Source organism: Cebidichthys violaceus, unplaced genomic scaffold (genome assembly GCF_023349555.1).
Source record: "Cebidichthys violaceus isolate CVI_PGR_0920_01 unplaced genomic scaffold, fCebVio1.0.p SCAF_21, whole genome shotgun sequence".
NCBI classification, from domain to species: domain Eukaryota; kingdom Metazoa; phylum Chordata; class Actinopteri; order Perciformes; family Stichaeidae; genus Cebidichthys; species Cebidichthys violaceus.
Window position 1 is genome coordinate 1756809 of NW_027176384.1, and position 27696 is coordinate 1784504.

Genomic DNA, 27696 nt, shown 5'->3' on the forward strand with positions numbered 1-27696 from the left:
TAAATTAAATACAGAACAAGTTTAAAAAAACTTGGTATCTGTCAAATAGCTTATATGATGACATATTACAAGACAGAATTCTTAAATTAAATATTTCTTTCATGGAATGTACAGGAGGAAAAATGCACCGTATGAATTTCAGACGTAAATGACTGCTGCTTGGAGGAATGTCGGGAATTGTCAACAGCAAAAAAGCCAAGGTGATAAACAGCCCATGCTACACAATGGCACATATCATATGACGTAAAACAAAAATGCGACATTTTGGGAAATACTTTTCACCAGAAAGCCAGGAAGTTTGTGTCCCAAAATGTCAAATTATTCCTTTTAGTAATTGGCTTCCTCATCCTGGCAGTGCAGGATTTCCAAATTATCTTTGGATTCAGTCAATCGCCTGTCCGCCCGATTTGATGAAATAAGGAGACAGATTCTCCCACTACAGTCGAGCCGAAAGTAAAATCAGTTCTAAAAATAATAAAATCTAAACTATCACTGTTCATTTTTGTCAGTCAAGGACTTTCTTTTAGAAGTTTTTCATTTTATGCTGGTATTTCTTTCTCAGACTGGAATCAAACTTTTCAAAAATGATGACTTGTATTTATTGATCCTGAAGTTTATAGTTTCTCCTTCCACCAGACTTCCTGCACTGCATCTCAACCCAGTGTGGCTGGCTGAGCAGTGTAGCCTGTATGAATGCAGAATAATAATGTAGGGAAGAAAAAATACACATACGTGTCTGAGGTTGCGACCCTTTTTTCAGACAAGCGGAACTCTTCATGGTCGCTTTTTCTTCTGTAAGTCCAGCCAACATGATTAGAAAAGTTCAAAATGAAAAATGAAGTTCTGTGTCTGGCAATTACCATGTTTGTTTCACATTTCATTCCCGTCTCTCAATACGAATCATACCCTTAGCTCTTATGCTAAATGTCTGGGATGCTAATAACTCTTAAGTAACAACAACCTTAGAATTATAAGCATGGTCTATGCATGTCTACAAACAAATGACATTATCACTAACGCTTTGATACATTACAGAAAAACAAATTCAGTCCATATAAAAACAGCAGTGTAAACCATTGCACCATCGCTCATATTCCCAGGCCTAACATGTCACTGTATGCACTGACAAAATCACAACATCCAAACTCAATACACCGTTACTGCCAAACCTGTCCCACTGAAGACAAATGGGTTGTGTATCGAGCACGTAAAGCGCATGAAACATGCAAAAAATGTTAAAGCAAACAAAAAGTTTCAGTTTCTTTCTCCGTCAAACTTTTGTTCAGATTGACTTTGATTGTATTTCGTGATATATATATATATTTTTTTAAACAATTATGAATTTAATTAAATCCTCCCTGCTGCAGGGAATATTTGCCCCCTTCATCATTTCACATGTAATGGCTGCTTGATTAATGATGTGGGTCAGTCTAAAGTGCGAGCATCTTGACGTACAAGTCGTCTCATCTAATGTTTAGTCTTGTGAGGTTGTCGCTTTTTGAAAAACTAAAGTAATAACACAATATTAAATAAAAAGGTTTAAGGTTGACATTTTGGGACAGCTTATTCATTAGATGAGAAAAATTGATACCACTCTCACATTTGTACATTAAATACGAAGCTGCAACCAGGAGACAGTTAGCTTAGCTAGACAGGAAACAGCTAGCCTGGCTCCGTCTAACGGTGTCTACCAGCATCTGTGAAGCTCACAAGCAAACATGTAATATCTCCTTTGTTGAATTCATACAAAATATGTGGTGCAATGTGTTCATTTTGAGGTTTTAGAGAACTTTTTCTACCTTTGGAAAGAGGTAAGTTAGCTCCCCCTGCTTCCAGCCTTTAGCTAAGATAAGCTAACGATATGTGAGCGGTATCAAGCTTCTCATCTAACTCTCAGCACAGAAGCAAGTGTGTTACCCTAATGCTGAAACATACATGTTTCATGAACTAACATGTTTTTTTTTAACAAAAATAATAACATACAACCAAGTTAAAACACCATAACAATGACTGCTATTCACCAACTAACTGCAACTAAAAGTCACTGAAGACCAACAGATTCATTTTTAGGAACATTTTTACATTTTAAGACTCCATATCAGATGAAATGACTTGTACAAGTGAACATCTTTTTCCGTGCAGATGTTTAAATGATGCCAATTTTCAAATGAGACTTTGTTGATAAACCATATTACACTGTGTCCCCGCTGTCATTCATACAGAGCTCCCACTCTGATTTGCCTTGCTACTGTGAGGTGGTCAACTTCAGGTCCTCGTCCCTTTTTCTCTCTGTCCGCATTCTTAAAGAACATGATGTTCACCCTCCGACCCCACCCCCGACTTTCCACGTGACAAAAGATTTCAGGCTTCCTGGACTCACACCAACTGAAAGCCACAAAAGATTTATGCTCGAATTGGGTCGAGCCAAAATCTCATCGCTGCAATTCAGTCTGTGATCTAAAAAGAAAATGTGGAAGCAGTTCTTCAGCAAGTGAGTTCCTTCGAAGCCACACTGTGGCAAAACAGAAAATGCAGCTGACCCGTCAGCTCGGGCCAGGGTCACGAGAAAAAAGGAGGTTTGCTTTTTATAAACAAGTTGACTGTACAGTATGGGAGAAGAGGGGAGGACTAAAAGAGTGGTAAGAAGAGGGGACATGTAAAGCACTGCAAGAGAAGTAAGAAGGACAGAAAGGAAAGAAGTCCTTGATTCGTTTTGGAAGAACATTCATCTATTGCCGCTTTCACATCTCTGCAGAAGTTCAGGGCCGGTCGCTATTTTTCATTCAAATTATTTCTTGAAATTACCACGTTTTTCTGACTTTAAAAAAAATAGACTAACAAAGCAGAGCTCACTGTAGTGGTCCCCAGAGCAGCCAGATTAGGTGGCTGACCAATTCTGAACTCCTATAGAGATATGAAACACCGACAAATCTAAACATCCAAACATTAGGATATCCTTAGTCTAAGGAAGAAAAAGTGCAAATGGCACAGAGGAAACCGAACGGGGATTCTCAGTTCACATCGATCCGGTTGGTTTCGGAAGCCGCTGAACCGCAGCCTCTCTGTCGGGGCTACTCAGGGCTGACGGTTGCCGTACATGAGCGGTATGATGAAGGCAGAGATGTCGTCTCCGGAGCCCAGACGCTCGCTGGTGATCCTCCAGCCTCGGTCTCTCAGCACGCCACGCGCTCGCATCACCAAATCTTGTGCTGCCATGGTATACCTGGACAACAGAGAAAAACCACAATAAAGCCTGTGATCCTCAGTATGTTGGACCGATTTGTTACACTAGTTAGTCATTATACCATCCCATTATGTATTAGTCTCCGTTTTGCCTCAAAGCAACATCTTTAGACTTCACAAGATGAAAATTCTCTGGTGAGAATTAAAAAATGTTTATTATATTAAAACGCGTGAAAAGTATGAGAGCAACTGGTTCGTGGCCAAGGATGTAATTTATTCTTGAGAGGGAACCGGTGCCTGTTAAATAAAACTGTTCAACAGTATGGTGTCATAATGCAGACAGAAATACTTGACATTTACTGGAGAACTAAAGCAGTAAACAGAAAGTCTCATAATCAGCCCTGCTCTGAGGTTATGTTTTGTTTCTTTACATTCATTTTATTTTTCACCTCGTCTTTCCTTTGAAATACATTCACTTCCTGCCAGTGTGTGTTTCCCGCCCGTGTGATTGCCCTGATTAGTTCCACCTGTGTCTCATCACCCTCCTTTCTCTGTTCCCTCCCTGTCTTTTGTCAGTGCACCCACTGTGTAGCGTTCAGTCTTTTTTTCCCCCTAGTGTTAGTTTGTTCTTAGTGCTTTGTGCTCCAACTTTATTTCCTTCTTCAAGTCTTGTGGATTTACTTCCTGTTACCTGCCTGCCAGACCAACTGCTTTTGAACTCGGTAAGTGTTTTACATCAATTAATCATAGAAATCACTTTGCCTCTTACTTTTCTGCATTTGGGTTCAGTTCTAGTTTCTCTGCGTTGCTAACTGTGACAAAAACAAAGACTGACAAATAAAGAAACTAAGAGAGAGGAAAAAAGAAACAAGCAGCAGACCTGTGCAGGTCATCGGGATCACAGTTGGCCAGGAATGTGGTGATGGCTTCAGCTACTTCCTGGTTGGAGAGGACGTCCCAGAGGCCGTCGGTTCCCATCACCAGAACATCGTCAGCCCCGTGCTCATACTGAATCAGGTTATATACCTTCACCTGCGTGCCAAAACATGAAGAGTTCATTAAAAAGTAGCCATGAAATGAATGGTTGTCTGATCTGAAACCGAAACAATGTTATACCAAAGTGAAAGATTCCTTTTAAGTGGCTCGCGAGATCAAGTACACTCAGCGAAAAGGAGCTCAAGTTTCTCAAGCCATACTGAAATCCATACTGACCCAGCCCTGACACTACTCAACGCGTGGCGTTTTTTACGACATACTGAATTCAGGGCGGTTTTCATTCACCGAGTGCATCTCCAGAAACCACTTGAAAGACTCAGCTGAGGGGTGAAAGAGAAAGCCGGAGACACAGAGCGCTGAGAGTTTAGTCTTCCATGTGAACCTGGTATGAACCCCAGCTATTAATGAATTAAAGATCAAGCAGGGAGCTCTGGGAGGGGAAATGTAAAACTCTATAAGACAAACTGCAACACATCAGGAGATGAAAGAGCTTTGAAACCAGAGCCAGACAGCCAGACAGGTGAGCTTAAGTTCTCCCCACAGCAGAGGACCCTTTTCAGACAGGGACACAGCTGTGACTGTAGGGCAGATACGACAGGGATAAACGCAGGGCAAGTCATGTGTTTGACTTATCCTCTCGCATAGGACACATGTCATGAGTCAAAACAAGATAAGGAATGGGTCTGGCAAGAACTAGGACGAATGGAGGACAAACATCTGCAACATCTGATTAGGGTCGTTAAGAAGTTGGTTAGTTGAGATTGTAACCAGCTCCATTAGAAAAAAACAGGCCAACTGCAAGAAAAGTTCATTAAGTTCTGCCCAAATGGGACTGGAAGCACTTCTTTTTTTTGTACTTTCGACCTGCTGCCACAATCTATAACTGTTGGCGGTCAGATGGCATTCTTATCGCTGCCTTTGTTGCCACATATTTTGTGTTTCTTGGCTTGTTACAGCCACCTGTAGATCAGTATATCATGGTGTCTAACTCGGCAGATGTCTCCATGCATGAAGTATATAAATAACTGCTGCGTTGGGCCTAATAACAGGTTGGTAACCTTATAAAAAATGTAGCCTTTAATTAAGAAAATATTTTTTGTTACAAGAGAAGAGTGAGTCACGTCTCCATGTTTAATGCATTATAAAGTAGATTATTGCTGCGTGTTGAGGCTAGCATGGTGTCACTTTTGTTCAGTGACTTCATTCTGTATTTAATTTTTTATTAATTATCCAGGATTGTCCCAGATGCCCGAACCACCTCAACTGGCTCCTTTCCACGCAAAGGAGCAGCGGCTCTACTCCGAGTCCCTCACGGATGACCAAACTTCTCACCCTATCTCTAAGGGAGATGCCAGCCACCCTCCTGAGGAAACCCATTTCGGCCGCTTGTACCCGCGATTTAATTCTTTCGGTCATGAACCAGTCCACATGACCATAGGTTAGGGTAGAAACGAAGATTGCCCGGTAGATAGAGAGCTTTGCCTTGCGACTCAGCTCTCTTTTCGTCACAACGGTGCAGTAGAGCGACTGCAATACCGCCCCAGCTGCTCCGATTCTCCGGCCAATCTCACGTTCCATTGTTCCCTCACTCGCAAACAAGACCCCGAGGTACTTGAACTCCTTCACTTGGGGTAAGGACTCATTCCCTACCCGGAGTGGGCAATCCACCGGTTTCCTGCTGAGTACCATGGCCTCAGAGTTAGAGGTGTTGATCCTCATCCCAACCGCTTCACACTCGGCTGCGAACCGATCCAGTGAGTGCTGGAGGTCACAGCCCGATGAAGACATCAGGACCACAACGTCTGCAAACAGCAGCGATGCAATCCTCAGCTGACCAAACTGTAAACCCTCCTCCCCACGACTACGCCTCGATATCCTGTCCATGAATACCACAAACAGGATTGGTGACAAAGCGCAGCCCTGGCGGAGGCCAACCCTCACTGGAAACGAGTCCGACTTACTGCCGAGGACCCGGACACAGCTCTCGCTTTGGGCGTACAGGGATTGGATGGCCCCCAGAAGTGGCCCCCTCACCCCACACTCCCGCAGCACCTCCCACAGTATCTCCCGGGGGACCTGGTCATACACCTTCTCCAGGTCCACAAAACACATGTAGACCAGATGGGCGTATTCCCAAGCCCCCTCCAGGATCCTTGCGAGAGTGAAGAGCTGGTCTGTTGTTCCACGGCCAGGACGGAATCCGCATTGTTCCTTTTCAATCCGAGGTTCGACTATCGGCCGAACCCTCCTTTCCAGCACCTTGGAGTAGACTTTACCAGGGAGGCTAAGTAGTGTGATACCGCGGTAATTGGCACACACCCTCTGGTCCCCCTTTTTGAACAGGGGAACCACCACCCCGGTCTGCCACTCCCTAGGCACCGTCCCAGACCTCCACACAATGTTGAAGAGACGTGTCATCCAAGACAGCCCCTCCTCACCCAGTGCCTTCAGCATTTCTGGACGGATCTCATCTGGGGCTTTGCCACTGTGGAGTTGTTTGACTACCTCAGTGACTTCCACCAGGGAAATTGATGATGCTCCTCCAGCTCTGCCTCTACCATAGAGGGCGTATTAGTCGGATTCAGGACTTCCTCAAAGTGCTCCTTCCACCGCCCGATTACCCCCTCAGTTGAAGTCAACAGAGTCTCATCCTTACTGAATACAGCTTGGATGTTTCCCCGTTTCCCCCTCCTGAGGTTCCGGATGGTTTTCCAGAAACACCTTGGTGCTGACCGAAAGTCCTTCTCCATGGCTACTCCGAACTCCTCCCACACCCGCTGCTTTGCCTCCTTCACGGCAGCGGCTGTAGCCCTTCGGGTCCGTCGGTACCTTGCAACTGCCTCAGGAGTCCTCTGGGATAACATATCCCGGAAGGCTTCTTTCTTCAGTCGGACGGCTTCGTGGAAAGGAGCCAGTTGAGGTGGTTCGGGCATCTGGTAAGGATGCCACCTGGGTGCCTCCCTAGGGAGGTGTTCCAGGCACGACCAGCTGGGAGGAGACCCAGAGGGAGGCCCAGGACCAGGTGGAGGAACTATATCTCCAAACTGGCCTGGGAGCGCCTCGGGATCCCCCAGTCAGAGCTGGCTGATGTGGCCCGGGAAAGGGAAGTTTGGGGTCCCCTGCTGGAGCTGTTGCCCCCGCGACCCGATCCCGGATAAGCGGTTGAAGATGAGAGATGAGGATTGTCCCATCGCGATTTAAAATGTTGTTTCCAATTAGTCCTGTTTAAGCATAAAAGTGTCACACGTAAAAGCACAAATAACAGACTTAAAAACAAAACGGCAAAAAGTTACAAGCAGCATAAATATGTCCCATAAGAGAAAAGTAACAAACAGGTTTATCCATCGAAATGGAACAAACGACAACCTGCATTTGCAGGTACAGCGTTTACATGCTCTTTAATGTGCGGCCGCTGAACAGCTAATTAGCCATCTAGCCGATGAAACAGAAATGTATAAATGTCTCCCTTTTTAGTTTTTTTGAACACAACACAATTTAATTTCAGTTGGCCTTTTGAGCACATTTTGAAGTCATCAATGACCGAGTTTTTGTCAGCAGGCTATTTTCAGAGTTAGCTCTTACCTCAGGGCAACAGGAAAGGAACGGTTTGATGTAGATGTTGGAGTCATGAACTTTGAGGTCATGGTCACCAAGCCCACGTGTCACGCCGATGGTGGCCAACACTCGTGCCTGTAAAAAAAAACAGACTGGTTCAGTTACGCTTTCTTACACTTCTATTTTTTTAATTTTTTTTTTACAAAGCATTTCTGTCAGAAAATCAGCTGTTAGCCATTAATAAATGTATAGATGTTCCCATATTGACTGACAGAAACCACGATGACCTGTTAGCTCCAAGGCAGAATTTACAAAACATGTGGGCGGCTCACAGTACGGCGTGTTGCAATATAGCTTTACATTTTGGTGCATTAAATGTAAACATATTGGGTGGAGGATTAAACAAATATCACAATATGTGACTGTTCAGAAGTGTTGTATGCATGAGGATATTCCTTTTGATTTCTATTCTAATAATCAAATTCTCTTTCATCGCTGTATGAAAACTCGTTCTGTCAACAGCCATTCATCAGACAACACTGGAGCTGTGTGGTCGTCGGATGCCGTAGTCCTTTAGTTTTGTCTTGCTTCGCATCAAACCAAATTGATTGAAATAATGAAACAAATTGACATGACGGGAAATTCGAAGCGTTTTGTGCCATTTATTTGGTGGATTGCTTTCATTTTGGGTCTTCTTCCTCTTCTCCTCATTCCCTGCAGTCCAAGTGGGGATTAACTTCACTTCTCAGAGAGACGACTGTCATCTCCCGAGTGGTGGTGGTGGTGTCGTCTGTCTGTCTGTCTGTCTGTCTGTCTGTCTGTCTGTCTGTCTGTCTGTCTGTCTGTCTGTCTGTCTGTCTGTCTGTCTGTCTGTCTGTCTGTCTGTCTGTCTGTCTGTCTGTCTGTCTTAGATGTAGCTACTGGAGTGAAACAGATGGACTGTCTCTTCTAGTGAGGGTGTACATTGACACACACGCACGCACAGTGTGGTGCTTGCACATCAGAGGCAGAGTGTTCGCCCACTCTCTGGGTGGCCAGCAGGCATGCAGTGTGTGTGAGTGCGTGTGTGTGTGTATCAGGTTGACAATGTTAGAGTGAGTGATTTTCTCTGCAGTTCTGAATTCCAGAGTAGATGTACAGAACTTGGAGTAGACCCCAACACACACACACACTTACCTTTTTCCCTTCCCCATATATTAGTGGAAACTTGAGATCTTCATCCCCAATGGTCTTGTACGCCCTGTGTTTGAGAAGAAAAGCAGAACAAAACCGAGAGTTGAATCTGTTCTTCATGTCTGACACATTCACACTCGAGAGGTACATAATGGAGTGAGTGAGCAGACCGTCTCCCTCAGGTGCATCAATATCCATCCAGATGTAACTAACTACAGTGGGACTGATGCTTTCTAGCCGAGATGTCTTGCAGAATTAAAGGTGCATTAAATAGTGGGACTTGCTGGAGTCAATCTTCTGAAAAGCGGTCAAAATTGGTGCGGCGGGTGCCAAGATATCCTGACATTTAATCCCTAGTATGGGACAAGCTCCAAACAATACCTTGATGACATCATTAGGGTTATTTTTACATTTATATTAGAAATTATTAAAAAAAACAAAAACTGTTGGCACAGGCAGAGTGGGGCCCATTCATGATGAATGAACTGATCTTGATGGGGCAATATGGTGAAGTTTTAATGTCTTGTGCTTGTCAGTTTTGCATGAAACAAATTTCCTTATGTTTCCACCATTTGTTCTTACTCAATTTCTTGTCAATGAACACATACTGTAGGTGGGAAAACCAAGCCACCACCATCCCCATTGTTGGGTTCGACTCCCTCTAGAGCGCTATAACAAGTGTTTTCACTGCTGAAAAATTTAGCGAGAGAAAAGTGAGGGGAAGGGGGTGTTCGGCTACACGAGCGACCAACACAGAAATGAGTTCAGAAGTGCACAAACGGAAGCAGAAGATCTGAAAACGCACTTAAGAAAACGGAGCTTTGATGTCGGACTGAAAGACTCTGCGGCTGACGCTGATGTACTTAAACTAGCTAGATTAGACTTGGTGTCACCAGTTCAACGGAGAATATCAACAACTTCAAACGGCTTTGCGTCAGACCACGGTTTGCTCCGTCTCTCTCTCTCTCTGCCCATTTGCCTGTCTCAAAAGTGAAATGTGTACTTTTCCCCGTCCCAAATGCAACGCTCTGTCTGGCCTCTGAGCCTTTTGTGTCAGATCCTCGCTCGTCAAACTGAACACCTCAGATTGAACAGTGAGTCACACGCTGCTCTGATTTATCCAGGATGTCTCTACATGAGAACCATCCTTCTCAGTATTTTGGAGTTACTCACATTAAGTTCTTCATCATAAATGCCACCCTTTAGTGGTTTCCAGCTGCTCAAATGTGGGGTTTTGCTGCTTTTCTCCATTTTGTATCTTAACATCCTCGGGTTTTAGACGTGTGCGTATGACAAAACAAGTGATTTCAAGCCATCGCTTCGAGCTGATGAACCTGAATACTGCCTTGCTCAGGGGCATCTCAGATGTTTCTGCTAAGCCCCAGTAGCCAAAGGTAGAATAATTATAAATCTCAAATCCTACAAAAGTATTCTCCAGCTGCCTTGGTTTGTGACCCTGGCTAATTGAAAATGTTCAAGCTCTACTGTGATGGCCCCTCTGTTTGGTTCCTTCCTATCTAAAGGGCTCCAGGGCTGCAGACCTGATTGGGGAGTAATCAGTGGCATTGGACACACCTGGGCCCGGTGTGCCTCATGCTTAAAAGTTTTAGATCCAGGCTGTGACGATACCTAGTCCGTCTGAGATATGAACTAAATCGAAGAAAGAAAAAAAAAAAGACTCCAAACTACTTCCTTGCTTGGATGTGAAGGGAAACATGAACAGTAGTCCACACAGTGGCCCATCCTGGCTGGCACATATCTGCTCCTTAGGGGCGGTATGGTGGTAAAATATACATCACAACACACACGGCACTGTATGTGGCTCTATGCACCAGTGAGTGTGAGAGAGAGAGTAGCGGTAAAAGCACATCTCATTACCGTCCTCTGAAGCCACAGTCAAACAGCATGGTGCCCTGCCAGCCCACAGAACACTGCACCTACATCCATCTCTGCTGTATCGTTATATCACATCAAGTTAGGCTGCTCCCTCATTAGCTCTCTGCTGGTCTCTTCGGCTCTGGCTGTATGGGAGGGTGTGAGCAGCAGTAAAGGAGGGAGAAGAGAGAGAAGCGGAGATTGAGATCACAGCACTAACAGCTAATGGAATATTTTTCTGATTATTGTTATAGGCGGGTGCAGCTGGAGATGTCTGTTTGCCATGCCACAACACTAGCAGTTTTCATTTCCCAGCATAATTTGGGAGGTTTGAGGCGGGTCGTTCATCTTAAAGCACACATTTTGAGGATGCAGGGGTCCGCCATCTTGATGTGCTTCATCTGCTCGGTGAAAAAACTAGAGTGTAAGACAGATAATAAACAAAAGAGGGAGACTTACCATCCGTTCATGGTGAAATCTCTGTAGAGCATCCTCTTGCCCACCTCCTTCCTCTGAACTCTCCGGGGAAATTCCAGGTGCGTGAACTCATTTCCTAACAGGTGAGGCTGCATGAAACCCTGGAGGACACAACGATGGTCTTCAAGTCAATCAAGCAGCTAAATGTGTGCAGATCAAACGATGAAAGCCACCTTTTATCACTTTGCCTTTTTGTCACTTTAAGGCTGATAATATGATCTTAGAGAGTTGAAAATGTCTTATGATATACTGGCCTCCTTTGTCCTACATAACATTAAAATGCCTTACATTTGGTTATTAAAGAATTATATAGAGGTGGATGTTTTACAGTTGAAAGGTTTTTAGGTATGTAAATGACCACACAGACCTGATGCAATTTCTTATTTACTTTACATACATGTTGTTAGATTGATTTCACTCTTTCTTAATATATAATACTGTACGTAGATTTTGCTACAGAAACGAGAGTTCATCCAAACATCATCATTGAAATTTATTCATGAAACCAAAAGGAATCATGGAAGCGTCGCTGCTTACTGCCACTGGCTATAAAAAGGTCAATCAAGGCCAGCTATTCTCAGCTGTGCTCACATTGCTTGATCTTCCCTGTTGCACAGCTCTTTAGGAAATGGATGAACTTCAGCTGCCTCGCTGATTGTGTTGCTTTGTTGTGTGAACTCACGGTGTGAGACTGTGGCCAACAATGGAGCGCTGCAGTCCAGGAAACGAGACAGCGTTTTTGCACTTCCGGTTCCCTCGACTCAAAGTCATGGGTTTTTTAAATTTATTTTTTTGGTTAGATCTAGGTTTGTGGTTAAAACAAGCTCGAGAAATTTTTCAAGTTTTGTTCGATATAAAATACATCATTAGATATACCACTCATATTTAAAAACGGTGGTTGCTAACAAGTGGCCAATTGAAACTACAGAGGTTGTTTGGTTTGTTGTGCAAAATAAAATTACAAATTGGAAGCTCAGCGGCGACCGTGGTTTGGTTTTTGTAGTCCAAAGTTAGCTTTATACTTATGGCGATTGCATTTACGCTTCAAAAGTCACATCAGTGGTGCTCATCTTCCAAAACTTGTAAGTATCATAAACATTTGTTTGCCACGGAGCTTATTTTCTGCAATGATCCAGAATCCAATGGAAGAATCCCATTGGCTTTTTGTACCTTTTTTATATATTTGTCACAATTCAGATCACACTTTAGATGAAAGACGACACTAAAGACGAGGTGTCGTACAGCAGACACACAAACACTCTTTGTGGCACCGAGTATTCTCACCAGGAACTGGAGTCGCTGTCGTTCTGATTCTGGCGTGAACTCTGTCGACATGGGAATGATCTCGTTGTTTCTAATAATGATGGCCCTGCAGACACAGAAAAAGTTGGGAGAGGTAATGTACAGGCAACCTTGAAGATTTACTTCAAGCGAACATATATTTTGGGGTGTGGAAATAAGCCACGACTGCGACGCATGGATGTGTAGCACGTGTGCTGCGGAGGAGTAGCAGCAAAAGAAGGTGAGCTGTGAGAAGGGAGAGACAGAGGACACATGGAACAGCTGACTACCCTCTAGTGTCAGCCAATTTCCCCGCTGAGGTTGGGCCACGAGAGCGTCCAAAACAGCGGGAAGGGCGTCACAATGCACTGACATCACATGTTTTTGGGTTCCTGTACTGCGGTGTAATTATCAGTGCCTGATTTAGAGGCTCTTTCATGTAGTGGACATAAGATAAGCATACACACCTGCTGTCGCCTGCATTCCCAATGTATAGTTTTCCAAGCAGGTAAACCACCGTGAGAGCCGTACATCCTCCTGTGATGTTATGGATTTGCTTTTCCCTCTCAATCTGGGCATCCTGGGAAAGCGAGAGACGGTCGTCAATCTTTAATGAAGATTCACTTAAGAAGCACAATTGGGGGGGGGGGGCTTTAAAAACCTCTCACATCTAACCACACATTAAAAGTTTAAAAAAATCCACATTGGGAATGCAGCCCACACAGGCAGAGGGACGGTTTAAATACATAGACTCTGCCTTCATCTGTTAAATAACATTCATAAATACGACTGTGAGGCCGTGAAGAAAATGATCAGGAACAGACACTGAGCAAGAACCAAGTCTGAGGAAATCAGATCAACTTTTTTTTTAGAAAGACACTCGATGTGTAAGCATCGTTGTAGACTATTGATCGCTTTAACCTGAACCTCATGTTGACCGCGCATCAGTAAACAAGTGGTCGCACATGAATAATGTAGACTGTGATATGGGAGAGGGTTTCTATATTGCCTGAACATGTCAAGGTTCAAGAGGCTTCATACTGACCCCCCACATTTCATAATGCTCATTAACTTGTGTTTTCAGTTTTTGTCTGTAATTTCTTCTTTTTTTTTGCATTCCAATCTTGCAGAAATCCTGCAGACAGAACTCTCTTTTCCCTGAAGGTTGACATCTTCCTACGAAGACTACGGCTATAAATGACGCAGTGAAAGTCTCCTACAAAAGGATGTCAAGTCAAATGTAAGAGAGCTTCTTTTTTTTCTTCCCTCGAGCAGACAGGGTGGTGGTGGGTTGATCGGAGAGGAGCTTTCAGAGTGATCTTTTTAATCTGGGTACCGCAGGGTCCAGCTTGAACAGCGTGGACTGTTTTCCACTGCCATCTAGTGGTAATACTGCATAGACTTTGGCTTCAGATACGTCGCCACAAAGCAATTGAAAAGAAACAGTGAAGGAAAAATAACAAAGAAACACACAACTGAATGTTACAGAAGAATCTCTTCCCTTTTGGATAAGAAAAAAAGTTGATTGGCTTGTAGCTGTTAATTTAGGAATTCTCCAATAAAAATGCCTTGTGAAAAAGCAAATTACACATTTAGTCAGATGCTGCCCTTGAACTACAGAAATCCGCAGTGCGTACATGTGCGTTTAGCCGGGAGCCAGCTCTCTGACGCCATATGTCTAAATGAACTGTAAATAGAGACACTAAAAGGTTGTGGTGGGGAAACTATCTTTATGAGCATCTCTGTAAACCGTCTGTGTGTTGGTGAATATGTGTGCCTTTCTGGCCTCAGGTCAGAAAATCAGTGTGTGATATTATGACAGCAAAGACTAATTCAGCAACTGATACCAGCTTTTGTTTATCTGACTGTATTTGCATGCGTTGGCTCCTTCAGTAGCTACATTTCCATATTTGCTGAGTGTTCATGCAAACATTTACTGCATACACACAGTATGTCTGTTGCTTCTGCAAAAATATACAGTTTGACAGGTCATGCAGTCCAATGCTAATATTTCCCTTCAAATATGAAAAAAAGGAAAATGTGGTGAAAATATTCCTTTTGTTTCCCATCCATAAAATCATAATTAATTTAAAATATCAGGATTTGTGAATCTTGTGAATTTATTGTGGTATAACTGTATTTCAGAAATTCACAAATGACCTAGCACCAGACTCTCACCATCTCTTTAAAGGCGTTCTCTATGGCTCCTACCACCAGACTCTCATGCTGGATCTTCTTCTCAGTAAAGAAGCGAGGCGGAGGCGGAGTGTTGCACGGGGAAGTCGGTGCACCTGCGGCCCCGCGCAGGGAGGCGGCCCGGGTCAGGGCTCTGTGAGGGCCCGGGGTGTTCCCCTGGAGGTAGGGGTTGCTGTCGGGCTCCTCGCCCAGGACGGTCGGGGGGAAGGAGGCCAGGTTGCGTAGGATCTCGATGGCGGCCTGGAGCTGGCAGGCGATGTGGTGCTGCAGCAGGCGGGAGGAGACGACTGCTGCGCCCGAGCCGGCGTGGCCGTCGAACAAGGCCCAGTAGTGGAACACCAGTCCTTCACTGTCCTGAAGACACATTTACGAAATATGTATATTCATTTATTATCAAGTGGAAAGTTCAACAGCACACAGTGACAGAGCAAATTAACAGCTGAATGAAATATAATCACATGATAAAATGATAAAAGGATTATAATTCTTTTTAGCTCAAAGATGCATATCTTTACACCCACTAATCAGTAACCCAACCACACTTTCTTAAATTCTAGAGGAAGTTCAGCATTCAGAATTATAATTCACCGGTGGGGTTTCAGTTAAAGAGCAGCTTTTAAAACATATTAAAAATGCTTTGCTCCTCCTCCATCTCATCATACCATACTCTGGCTACAACAATGTGATTTAAAGAAATAAAGTGACATTTGAAAAAGAAAAAAAATATACAGCTTAATGACTAATGCTGCTGGGTGAGGACAGATCCAGGAGAAAACATCATGACTCATCCTGTCCAACCATGTTTGGAAGCTGCAGAGGTCAAAGCTCCTCATCATCGTAGGCAGAAACAGAACGAGCCTTCCCCTCACACCTCTGTCATGTCTGTGCCATCACACACTCTGCTTGGTATTTTCTGCCCCCCCCCCCCCCCCTCCCATCATTAAAACTGTATCAGGACTTAAATTATTTCACAATTACGATGGGAGTCTGGACATTTTGAATCCCATGCGGCGCACGCGGTGTAACCCTGGAAAACAAATGACTTTGGATGCAAACTTTTGGGAGTTGTAACTGAACTCCCAAAAATAAATGAACGACCATCTGTCTCAACTGAACAAAAATATATCAAATTTAAATTAAAGTCCAAAGCAGTTCATTTTTTTTATGTTTATTTGGTTAAAATGACAATTTACTTACTTATTCATAAATCTTATACAACTCCTTTTTAGTTTTGCCATTATTTGGTCATCAACCACAGTATTGGGCAAAAGGATATTGCGAGATGAAGCCTTGATGAAAAGTTAAGAGATCACCAAAGTTCTTACACATCGTCCTGATGGGAACATGCGATTGGAAATTGAATATCATTGAGATTTAGATGCCACATTTTCTGATACTTTATTGCCAAAGTCATAAATGACCAAATCGGTTTATTAACATATGAACCTGAAGATTATTCAATGATTGAAATGATGGTTAGTTGCAGCCACAGATGCATCATTCTAGACGCATCATGCCACAACTAAACACAACGGGAACTCTGAATGACACATAAACAGCTCCACATATACAGTACTTGAAGTGAACTGTTCACTACTGAGTAGCTCCACTAGTTAGGTCACCGCTCCCTGTGTGTGCATGTGATCAAAACCGTTTATAAGTGCGTCATGTATGTACGCTGTTTACCCTTTGTGCATATGCTGAAACACTGAGTGCATTTGTGTCTCCTTACCTCTCCCAGCTTGCTGTGCTCCACACGGAGTCCCAGGCCCTCTCCGTTGGGCAGGGAGTTGCGTCTCTTGGCCGTGGGGGTCTTGCTGGGCGTGGAGGGAGGGCAGTAGCTCATCGGCCGCCTTCTCGCTACGACCACCTCGCAGGAGGCCTGGTCCTCATTCAGTGCACTCTTACCAGCATTAATCACCCTGAGACAAAAGGCATGATACAGGTCGACTCATATTTTATAGGCTGTTCGTCAGACATGCAGAGGTCCTAATATCAAAATCCCCATTTGGCAAAGTACTTTCGGCATTCATTTTTTTCCCCAGATTCAATTTTGCTGTGAGCAACAGATGCGCCACTTGCTGCGATGCCTGGTCTGACAGCTGTGGTCTGGAACAGGCGGTTGAATGAAAGCCGACATCAGATGCTTTTTGTTGGATGAAACAGCACTGTGGTCTCTCATGGTTATCATGGCTCAATGCAGGATCACATCAATTAGTCTCCAGCCTGCAGCCGGAGGTTTCTATCTGTGCGCCCAGCGAAGCAGCTGGCTTTTGTGTGTTTCATGTTTCCTGATGAAGATCAAACAGGAAAGCTTGTTTGTGGTACCCCTCTGTCGGGAGTGTCCTGATGCATCGGGACAGTCGCTTCTGGGTCTGTGTGTGTGTGTGTGTGTGTGTGTGTGTGTGTGTGTGTGTGTGTGTGTGTGTGTGTGTGTGTGTGTGTGTGTGTGTGTGTGTGACTATACATACGTGCTGAAAGCTGTGCGTGTGTGTGTGTGCTTTGCCTTATTCATCTTTACATGTCCCTTATTTAACCAGGTAGACCACTGAGAGAGCGACAAACCCCACAGTAATGTTTGAGGACAGCCACACAGTAACTGTGTGGTTTGCATAGAAGTGATCTGTCTCATTTGCTCTTTTCACACATTTCAGCATTTGACAAAAAAATTTTAAGTACTGCTTTGCTTCTTTTTTTTGTGGTTCACAAACAGTACAAGAAGCTAACAGAAATACACACATGAGCAGGGCCGAGGCCAGGATTTTGAATATAGATGTTAAATTATATTTTCTGTACATTTTAAAAGTTACATTCATACAAAATAACTAGTAAAAAAAAATCTACATTCATTTTTTTGGGGGGTTAACATAAACACCTAAATTGCAGCCCTTATCTTTGCCTGCTGAATAACAGCTAATAGCTACAGTAATGTGGCAGATAGCAATACATGGTGAGAAAATAAAGATCGTGGAGACAGCTCCAGCGAGGCAGGCGAGTCAGACAGACGTCTCTGGAGGGTGCTGTGAATGTGTGCGAGTTGAAAAATTGGCATGCCTATTTATAGACACAGACGTTTGGATATGTTTTCTGCTACTAGGCAGCATCAATGTGTGGTTCTTTGCCTCATATGCTTTTTAAGCTCCGATAGAAATAGAAAGATAGTGACAGGAGAAGCAGCGAAAACAAGCACAGAGACATTTTTGCAAAAGTGAATATGTATTTTAGATTTGGCTTTTGCCGTTCCAATTTTTCATTGCCTCATTATTTGATGTTTTTCTACATGCCTGTTTGGCTAACACCCATTTAAGCAAAGAGAAAGAGAGAGATATTGTCTTTGAAAGCCTTCTAGCTGTCCAGTTCCACTGCAGATTATGCAGTGGTTAAATGGGAGGATACCAAATCAATAAAGGCTTTTGTATTTTCAATCTGGTTCAAGTGAAGCCATTTTGCTTTAGTGGAGTGCAGAAAAAATCCATTAACCAGGGAGCCCTTTTAAAAATGTGTACAGCGATATGGTCTGATCAGTGTATCAAACGAGGGTTACGAACGTAACTACGGTTCTATGAATCCTGGATGACCGCCAGAGGCAGTGTTTAACACTGGATATCTTCTGTCTCGCGCATACACAGGTCGAGTCTTTATATCAACAAAGTCACCTGTGACCTCGGATGACCCCCGTCGTCTATAAGTTCCGGTGTCATCCTGAGATCAGTCCTACGAAATCTTCTCGCAAGCTCACGGGATTCCGAGTGACCCTTCACTCCGGATGGGAGAGCACGGTCGCTCGCCTTGTATGCATAGGCAATGGCCTCCACTATCCAGTGGGACAGGTGCTGTTTTGAAAGAGCACAGCCCTTCTTAGGCCCACCATAACAGACAAAGAGCTGCTCTGACCGCCGTATGCACACGGTGGCTTCCACATAAGCTCTGAGGGCCCGCACTGGGCACAGCAGCCTTGACTTCTCCTCTCCTGATGAGGGGTCAAACTGTGCAAGCTGGATAGGCTGGTTGATATGCGAGCGTGTAAGCACCTTTGGGAGAAACGCTGCATTCGGCCACAAAGTAACCCCCGAGCCATCCGAGTTCCACTTCAGACAAGATTCACTCACCGACAGGGCATGCAGCTCGCCTACACGTTTAGCTGAAGTGATGGCAAGGAGAAAAAACGTTTTGGTCACCAGCCATCTCAGCTCCGCCTGTGCCAGGGGTTCAAAAGGCGCAAGCATAGGGTGTCCAACACCAAATGTAGGTCCCATGCAGGGGCCCTTGGGGCGTTCGGGGGACGCAATCGCAGAGCCCCTCTTAGGAAGAGGGACACCAGTCTGTGGCTCCCCACTGTGTCATTGTTGACCATAGCATGTTGCCACGAAATAGCCGCCACGTATACCCTCAGGGTAGAGGGAGGCCGGCCCTTATCTAGGAGGGACTGCAGAAACTCAAGTACAGCAGGCACGGGCACTGTACTGGGTCCTTGTTCCGCACTGCACACCATTCAGAAAACAGCCTCCACCTGTTTTCGTACTGCAGACGGGTAGATGGTGCTCTGGCATTCATGATAGTTCTTCTGACTGGTTCTATGCAGCCAGTCAGCAGCCGGTCGGGCCCTCCAGCGGCCAGACCCATAGTTGGAGGCGGCTGGGATTGGGATGCCAAATCTGGCCTCCAAGTTGCGACAGGAGGTCCCTCCTGTCGGGGAGGCGCTAGGGTGTCCTGCAGCAGAGTCTGGGCAGTAGGGAGAACCAAGTCCTGGCTGGCCACAGGGGGGCCACTAGCAAGAGTCTGTGGCCCTGGTGAAGAACTCTTAGAAGCGTTGGCAAAATCAGAGGGAACGGTGGAAAGGCATAAAGAAGCACTTCTGGCCACGTGTGAGCCAGGACATCCTGACCCAGAGGACTGGTCCTCTCTGTCAGGGAGAACCAGTGGGGACAGTGGGTCGACGTCTCTGAGGCAAAGAGATCCACCCCTGCTCTGCCGAAGAGACCTCAGATGTTCTGTACCACGTCTGGATGAAGCCGCCACTCCCCCGCTGGAGGCTTGTGACGGGACAGGAAATCTGCAACCTGGTTCCGCTCTCCCGGCAGGTACATTGCCCGAAGGCTGGTAAGGCGAGGGGCAGCCCAAGTCAGAAGGGCACGGGATACCCATAGTAACTCTAGGGATCTGGTACCCCCTTGATGGTTTATGTAGAACACAGCAGAGGTGTTGTCCGACCGGACAAGCACATGCTTTCCCCTCAAGCTTGGCAGAAAATGTTTGAGCGCTAGGTGCACAGCCCGTAGCTCTAGAACATTGACATGTTCCATGCGGTCTTGAGCAGACCACTGCCCTCGAGCAGTCCTGTTCTGCCACACTGCACCCCATCCTGAGAGGCAGGCATCTGTTGTGACCACCTCTCGGCGGAATGGGACCGAGCCCATGGGGACACCGTTTGTAAGATATGCTCTCTCCCTCCATGGGGATAGAGCGAGTAGGCACTGTTTTCCCATTACTATTGCCCTGTGCCTGTGCCACTTGGCGTCCAAGTGAAGGCTGTTCAGCCATCTCTGCAGGGGGCGCAGTGACTGCAAGCCTAAGGGAACGACAGCTGAGGCAGCGGTCAGTCTGCCCAACAGGCGGAGAAAGAGAATGTAGGGCAACCGCCTGCCCCCTCGGAAGGAGGAGAGACTGGAGGATGTCGTCCACCCGCTGGGGTGACGGGCAGGCCCTCATAGTGGCTGCATCCAGAGCCACACCAATGAAGGTTATGCTCTGGGAAGGGGTCAGGGAGCTCTTTTCCCTGTTCACCTTGAGGCCCCACCGGGCCACGTGAGAGAGGAGGCGAGCAGTGTCCTGTGCTGCCTGAAGACGGGATGGTGCACAGATCAGCCAATCGTCCAAGTACGGCAATATTTTCATGCCCTGTGATTGCAGGGGGGAAAGGGCAGCAGCAACGCACCTTGTGAACACCCGTGGGGAGAGGGAGAGTCCGAATGGGAGCACCCTGAACTGGAAGTGACGGCCTTGAAAGGCGAAACGCAGAAACTGCCTGTGGTGAGGTACAATGGGAACGTGGAAATAGGCATCCTTCAGGTCGACAGACGTGAACCACTCTCCCCTGGAAACAGCCCGAAGGACGTCTGCTGTGCTCAGCATGTGAAATGGTAATACCTTTAGGAACTTGTTGAGTCCCCTCAGATCTAGGACTGGGCGCAGTCCGCCGCCTTTCTTTTTTACGAGAAAGTAAGTTGAGTAGAACCCCCCGGGTTGTGACAGGGGGTCCACCCTCTCGATTGCACCCTTGGCCAGGAGCGCGGCTAACTCCTGGTAAAGGGCTAGGGATTTTGCCGGGTCGGTGATGCTGGTCATTTTGACCATGCTGGAGGCTGGGGGCCGGCGTCGGAATTGAAGCTTGTACCCCTGGGTTAGGGTGGACACCACCCAGGGGTCTGAAGCATGAGCTGCCCAGTAGCTGATCTGCTGCTGAGAGAAAAAAACGCCGGCCGGCCCAGAGACATCATCTCCTGGCCCCCCTGCCTCTGTAGGCTCTGGGGGGGCGACTGTTAGTCCGCAAGTTCGGAGGTTGTCTGGGGGGGACATAAGTAGGGTTGTCTGGGTAGCGAGCTGGCCTCCCAGCGGGATGCTGAGGCCTGTGATGGCTACTGGTGTGAGCTGGGGGCTGAGCACGGCCTCGGGGGGCCGAAGTGGGACCCCTAGGTCTGCGGGGTGCGGGCATGTCTCTGCGAAGGCCAGAGAACTGTTGCCTGGTCTGGCTAGCTTCAACGGTCCGCTGAAGCGCCTGTATAGCAGATGCCCCAAACAGCTCACCAGGTTCTACTGGGACAGTACGGAGGGTTCTCCTACATGTCTCCGACAGGGGAGACTGCGCTAGCCAAACCTGGCGGCAAGTCTGGACCAGGGTGGACATCAGACGTCCAAGTTCCCTTGACATGAGCGCAAACGCCTGCAGTGAAGCATCACTGAGGCTGGTGGCGGAAGCGTCGAGAGTAGCTTGCTGCAGAGAAGCTGAGAGGGCAAGCATGAGGTGGGAGAGGGAGTTGCCGATGCGGCCCATGCGTGCCGCTGTGTCATAAGCCCTGGATAGCAGGTCATCCGTGACCTGACATTGGGGTCGAGGGCACCTGGCATCGGGCCTCAGGGGAGACTATGAGGGCCGCAATAGTCGGCTCAACGGCTGGCATACGGGCAAAGCCAAATTTTGCTGCATCCTGCATGGCAGCCAGGGTTCGTCCATCCGATGTAAGACGGGACAGAGTCCCAGTGTCTCTCCAGCATGCATGCAGCTCCCTCAGATATTCTTCGGAGGGAGGAACAGAGAAGGTGGTGGGGGCGGGAACGCCCCTGAAGAAAGCACTCGCAGACGGAGGTTCCGGCTGCTGTGTATCTAACTGCAGGAGTGCCAGTGCCATGCGAATGGTAGACCCCATGGTGCTATCGACTGCTCCCTCTGAAGAACTCTGAGCTGAAGAACGGGAGCCAGGCCCCGAAGCATGGGAGGGCCGCCCTTCACTTTACTCAGTAAAGAGATTGGCTGACGCTGCCAGTGAGATAACGTCCTCTTCTGGACCAAGCTCAGCCGTGGATAGATCTGGTGCTTCAGACCCCCCTGCACTAGGGTGGAGGGTCAGGAGAAGCGACTTCATTTGAGCAAGCTCAGCAGTCAGCAGATCCACTCTAGAAGACAGCCTGCTGGGCTTAGCCCTCTTGGAGGGAGCCCCTGCAGCTTCTGTGGCCCGGCGTTTGGAATGGGTAGGTTGGGCTGGATTCAGCTGTCCTGACAGGGGGAGGTCGTTCTCATCCATCAGGTGTTCCACCTCGGCGAGCCTAGCAGCCCTTACTACTCGAGGCATGATGCCACAGTTCATGCACGAGTTCTCCGAGAGGCCCTCACTCAGATGCTCGAGGCCAAGGCAAGAGGGGCAGAGGTCATGGCCGTCCTCCGGCTGAAGAGGAGCCATACAGGTCCTACAGCCGGGAGAGTTAAACATGGCCGCAATTCTGGAGGAACCCTTGTTCCACTAGTTGGTGTGGGCTGCTAAGTCAGTTTTGAGCGGGAGCGCTCTGCTGATGAGAACAGGCAGGGGACAATCAGTGAGAGGGGAGTGAGGACACTCTCCACTAGGACAGTCGTCACAGATATTGGTGTCCCACCAGTTAGCCTGAGCGAGAGCACTCTGCCACTGTGGAAACAGGCCAAAGAAAAAACTGTCCTTATAGTGAGAGGGGAGCGAGGACACTCTCTTCACTTGGACAGTTGTTGCAGATATTGGTGTCCCACCAGTTAGCCTGAGCGAGAGCACTCTGCCACTGTGGAAACAGGCCAAAGAAAAAACAGTCTTTATAGTGAGAGGGGAGCGAGGACACTCTCTTCACTTGGGCAGTTGCTGTAACTATTGGTGTCCCACCAGTTAGCCTGAGCGAGAGCACTCTGCTAACTTCGATAGCCGTGATGTTTACAAAAACAATGGACACCCTCCGAGTATTACCGTAGTCTAGTTAGCACCAAGTTAGCCGGAGCGAGGGCGCTCCGTTAACTGTGAAGGGCGGCCCGACGGCGTAATTCTACGCTCACACTAGCACGCCGCCGTTGGATTAGCTAGAGCGGAAGCGCTCTGCCAACCGTGGAAAAAACGAACAATGGTTATAGAAACAATGTTAATCGATCTCACCGATTGTTGTCTTCGTGATTTAGGTGGCCCGTATCAGACTGAGTCCGCGGCCGAACGGCGAAACACGCCGTTCCCTCTTAAGAGGGACAGCTTGTCGCAGCCTCTGGAGGGCGAAGATCCGCAACTCCGACCGGTGGTCACAAGGCTACCGCGACAAAGATCTGTCTTGATCATAGACAGTTAATTTTCGCTTTAAGCTTCTACTACCATGGTAGCTAGCCTGCGTAGCGAGAAGATGAAAAAGGACTGATCTCAGGATGACACCGGAACTTATAGACGACGGGGGTCATCCGAGGTCACAGGTGACGTTGTTGATATAAAGACTCGACCTGCGCATGCGCGAGACAGAAGATATCCAGTGTTAAACACTGCCTCTGGCGGTCAGTAAGGATGAAATAGAACGGCATATTTTATTGAATAAAACTGGCACTGCTTTGGTTATAAAGTGTCAGTCACCATGCATAGCACAAGAGCCATCATGTCCAGAGAGCTGGTCTTCGCTGTGATTATGCAGCTCTGCTTTCAAATCTAATATATTTCTGCTGCACCCTCCAAAATGCCCTCTGAGTTATGACGGACATAAAACACTCTGACGCATCGATCACTTTGGAGCTCATGATGGACAAGTCCGGGAAGGCTTTGTCTGCTTCATCGAATCAGCTGTCAACAATCACAGTAATGTGATGAACTTTGTGTGTGTGTGTGTGTGTGTGTGTGTGTGTGTGTGTGTGTGTGTGTGTGTGTGTGTGTGTGTGTGTGTGTGTGTGTGATCATGTCCTATTGGTTCTACTTGCTTAAAAAGCATGTTTTTAGGAACTTTTGAACCCTAAAAACTTTTTTGCAAAACAGTCCTCATCCTTCAGGACTACAATGTTGAATGGGTCCAATCAATAATGGATCGTTCTGTGTTACTCCATTTCATGGTAAGAGCAGCTGATGCCATTTTGGTGTGTGTGTGTGTGTGTGTGTGTGTGTGTGTGTGTGTGTGATTGAAAGTGCCCTTGCATCTAATTTAACCTCAATTCACCATTTGCAGGAAGACTAATAGTTTATTTTTCATTTCCCTGCCAATCACGGTTCATTCGGAACAATTAGCTTTCTTCCCATTAGGAACAAAACCTAATCCCCCCCCCCCCCCCCCCCATTGTCAGACATCTAATGCCCTCTTTGTTTCTCGACCCTCTGCAACAGATTCTGGGCCAGACAATGGCCCCAAGGATGAGATAATTATTTGGTGAAGCACAGTGGTTCATATAGCTTTGCCTCCGTTTAACTCGGAATGTCAAAGGAACAAAAAACAGCGAAAGAGCTACGAGTACAATGCATGAAACAATCTTTCAAAAAGGTTTTGGTCAGGATTGCACCACCACCTGAATATCAGCGATAAGAAAACACAACGGCAAAATGGGAGCGTTTGAATGGAATGCAAGAAGAATGGATGGGTTCGTCGTCAATATGAAGTTGTGATAATGGTGTAAAATGTACGCTAAAAATGTCTTTATTTTTCAGTGTATGTATTGGACAGTCGCAGTTCTAAGGGTGGTTTAGCAAACTCAATTATGAGCACTTCAACAAAACAATTTGAATATGTCACTTTCAATTGTCTTGGATTTTGCTTCATTCCAAAAAGAAAAGCAAAAAAAGAAAACTTAGCAGAGTTCTGCTGTTTAGATTATGAGCAGAAAAGAGAGTGTGAGGTGTGAGAGTTAGGAGAGGCGAGAGCCAAAATGGCTGCTGTAATGACAACACAGAAGGATTTAATTACAGATGAATGGCGGTACGAGCTGAACTCATTAATGACACCGGTCCCAAAGAGACACTCTTGACTATCAGACTATCAGAGTGTGTGTGTGTGAATGTTAAAGAGAGAAAAAAAGTAAGATGTGACTAAAGGCCAGATTAACAAACACTTTCAGTATTATTCTAACATAATCCAGTGGGAGAAAAGAGAAGGAGGGACTCATATATATATATATATATATATATATATATATATATATATATATATATATATATAATAAATGTCGATAAGAGACAAACAGAATGGGAACAAACTTTTTTTGTAGCAAAAGAACTGTTGAATAGATAAACTGCTCAAAGGGAAGCTGTTATAAATTCACAGATAGGCCTCTAAGAACAATTAACATTAAGTCGCACCCCGTTCTTATCTTTATCTACTCTTTATTTCATTCAGGAGCTAAGTGATAACTGATTAATTAGCTATTCCTCCCACTTGTCCCTTGGTAAACACTATTGTGAAACGCTATCCACAGTCATTACTGGTATCAGGGTGGAGAGTCCAGACGGGGGTTATCCAGCTGTGGGTTGAATTAATTCAATCACACAATACCACTCACAACACTTATCATTAAGTCAACAGCGGTACGAATGAACTTCCAGTTACAGTAAATATCAAGGGGAGTGAACTTGTAATTTATCCATGTACTGGAGTTGGCCATTACCACTCAACAAACCTCACACTGATAACGCTTTCCTGAATGTAACAACGGTCAAGCGTCATTGTTCCAATAACAAACTAAAGAGCTTATGGACTGTCATGGAATAATATCTTGGATCCATGCTTTTATATCAGATTATATGGAGGAATGTGACCTGATTACACATAATTACCAGTACACTGGTGGTTCTCTGCTATACTACAGTGGGTGGGTGCTGACGGGGCAGCAATGACGAGCATAATATGCAAAAAAAGGACAGAATATGAGGCTGCATCTTTTTTGAACTGGTGTACCACGGTATCTATCTAGAGCCTATTAACAAGCAATCTAACACACCGACAGTGCAGCTGGCCGTAAATAGAGCACCCATGTAGACACTAATACCCAGATGCTGCTGGTACAGAAGTGGATGCATCATCCTCTTGCACGTGAAAACCAGCTTGGGCTCTCAGGATGGATGAATGCCGTTTATCCATGACTAACAGCACGCACTTTGAAATGGCATACAAAGGTCGGAGAGCAAAGAGATGCTGGGTGGATCCAAAACAATGCTGGGGATGGATGTGGGTCACAACAGGTGCAGGTCTGTTGTGATGGATACCTGCAAAAGCACTGAGGCCTCCACAAGACTTAACGCACATATGCTTTATATCAAATGTGATGATGACACTTTAAAGGCATCAGCATATTTAACGGTAGTTACTTACTCAGCGTATCCGGTGGCCCACGGTAATCTCCTCGTCTCCTTCAGGATGAGGATGGGCCGAGCTATGTGGTCCGCGGAACACTCGATCTCATCCTGGGACAGCCCGAGGAACTCGGGTCGCATATATGGGAATTTCAGCGGCAGCTCGGAACCAGCGTTGCCCCCTCCGCCGGAGCTGCCCCCGGCCATGATTCCGCCCATGAACCCGGCCACCGCGGACTTGACCCGGGTGAGCATGTTGGTGGCGCGTCGCGGCTGGGTGTCCGTCTGCCGGTGCGCGGCGCCGCGGCTCCCTTTCCCCGGATTCCCCCCCAGCTCGGCCGCGCTGGTCGACGGCAGGTTTGATGGAGAATAAGAGGGCGGCGGAGGAGAGGAGGAAGAGGAGGAGGAGGAGGAGGAGGAGGAGGAGGACCTCAGGCGGTTAAAGCTTCATTCATTCGGAGCGGAGACAGCAGCCGCAGCCGGAGGAGAGGATGATGAAAAGAGCTATGATGCATTAGGTAAAGCCCTGCACACCCATGGAGAGTCATTGGTAGCAGCTCGGCCGTCGTGAACGCGGAAATACATTGAAGATTAACGGGTCATGTGACGCAACCATGGATGCACACTGCAAAATGTTAATTCCATGTTTGGGCTCCACGTTTTTATAAAGCCCACTAATACATTTATTTAAAAAAAAGAATAAAGTAATATAGTATAATATAAATAATAGTGGTACAAAAATAGAATATAAAATATCCAGTGGTGTGGGATAACTTTTCTTTTTTTTTGCTACTCTATGGCAATTGTAATCGTTAACAATATTTGATGCGATGAGTCATTATTAATATAGCTCTATTTTGTAAACAGTATAGGTTATGTTACACCTCTCTACTGGAAACAAATGGAAATGATTAGAACGCGTTCTAATGTATTCATACAAAACAAGACTTTAACGTCCGGTAGGCTCAATGACTGTAATTTTTTGCAGTGCAGGATGAGCAGCTTACAGAGGCTGACAGCAGGTTAAAGGTAATTCAGCCCTACAGTCATTACACGGGCTGTAGAAACCCCGCCCTTGTATTGTAGATTGTCCTAAACAAAAATATGATATATTGCAATGTAACACGTCAAAATGGACGCTTGCATC

General features: G+C 46.2%; 1 protein-coding gene across 1 annotated transcript; it reads right to left on the reverse strand.

The window, feature by feature from the left end:
• LOC137877155 (protein phosphatase 1H-like) lies at positions 1-27111 on the reverse strand. Its single transcript, XM_068716877.1, has 10 exons — positions 26569-27111; positions 16469-16658; positions 14719-15090; positions 13008-13120; positions 12544-12628; positions 11242-11360; positions 8911-8974; positions 7762-7869; positions 4064-4215; positions 1-3223 (listed from the first exon to the last, which is right to left on the reverse strand). The coding sequence occupies exons 1-10, from the start codon at positions 26802-26804 to the stop codon at positions 3076-3078; spliced, it is 1587 nt and encodes a 528-aa protein (XP_068572978.1). The 5' UTR covers positions 26805-27111; the 3' UTR covers positions 1-3075.
• Positions 27112-27696: the final 585 nt, after the last annotated feature.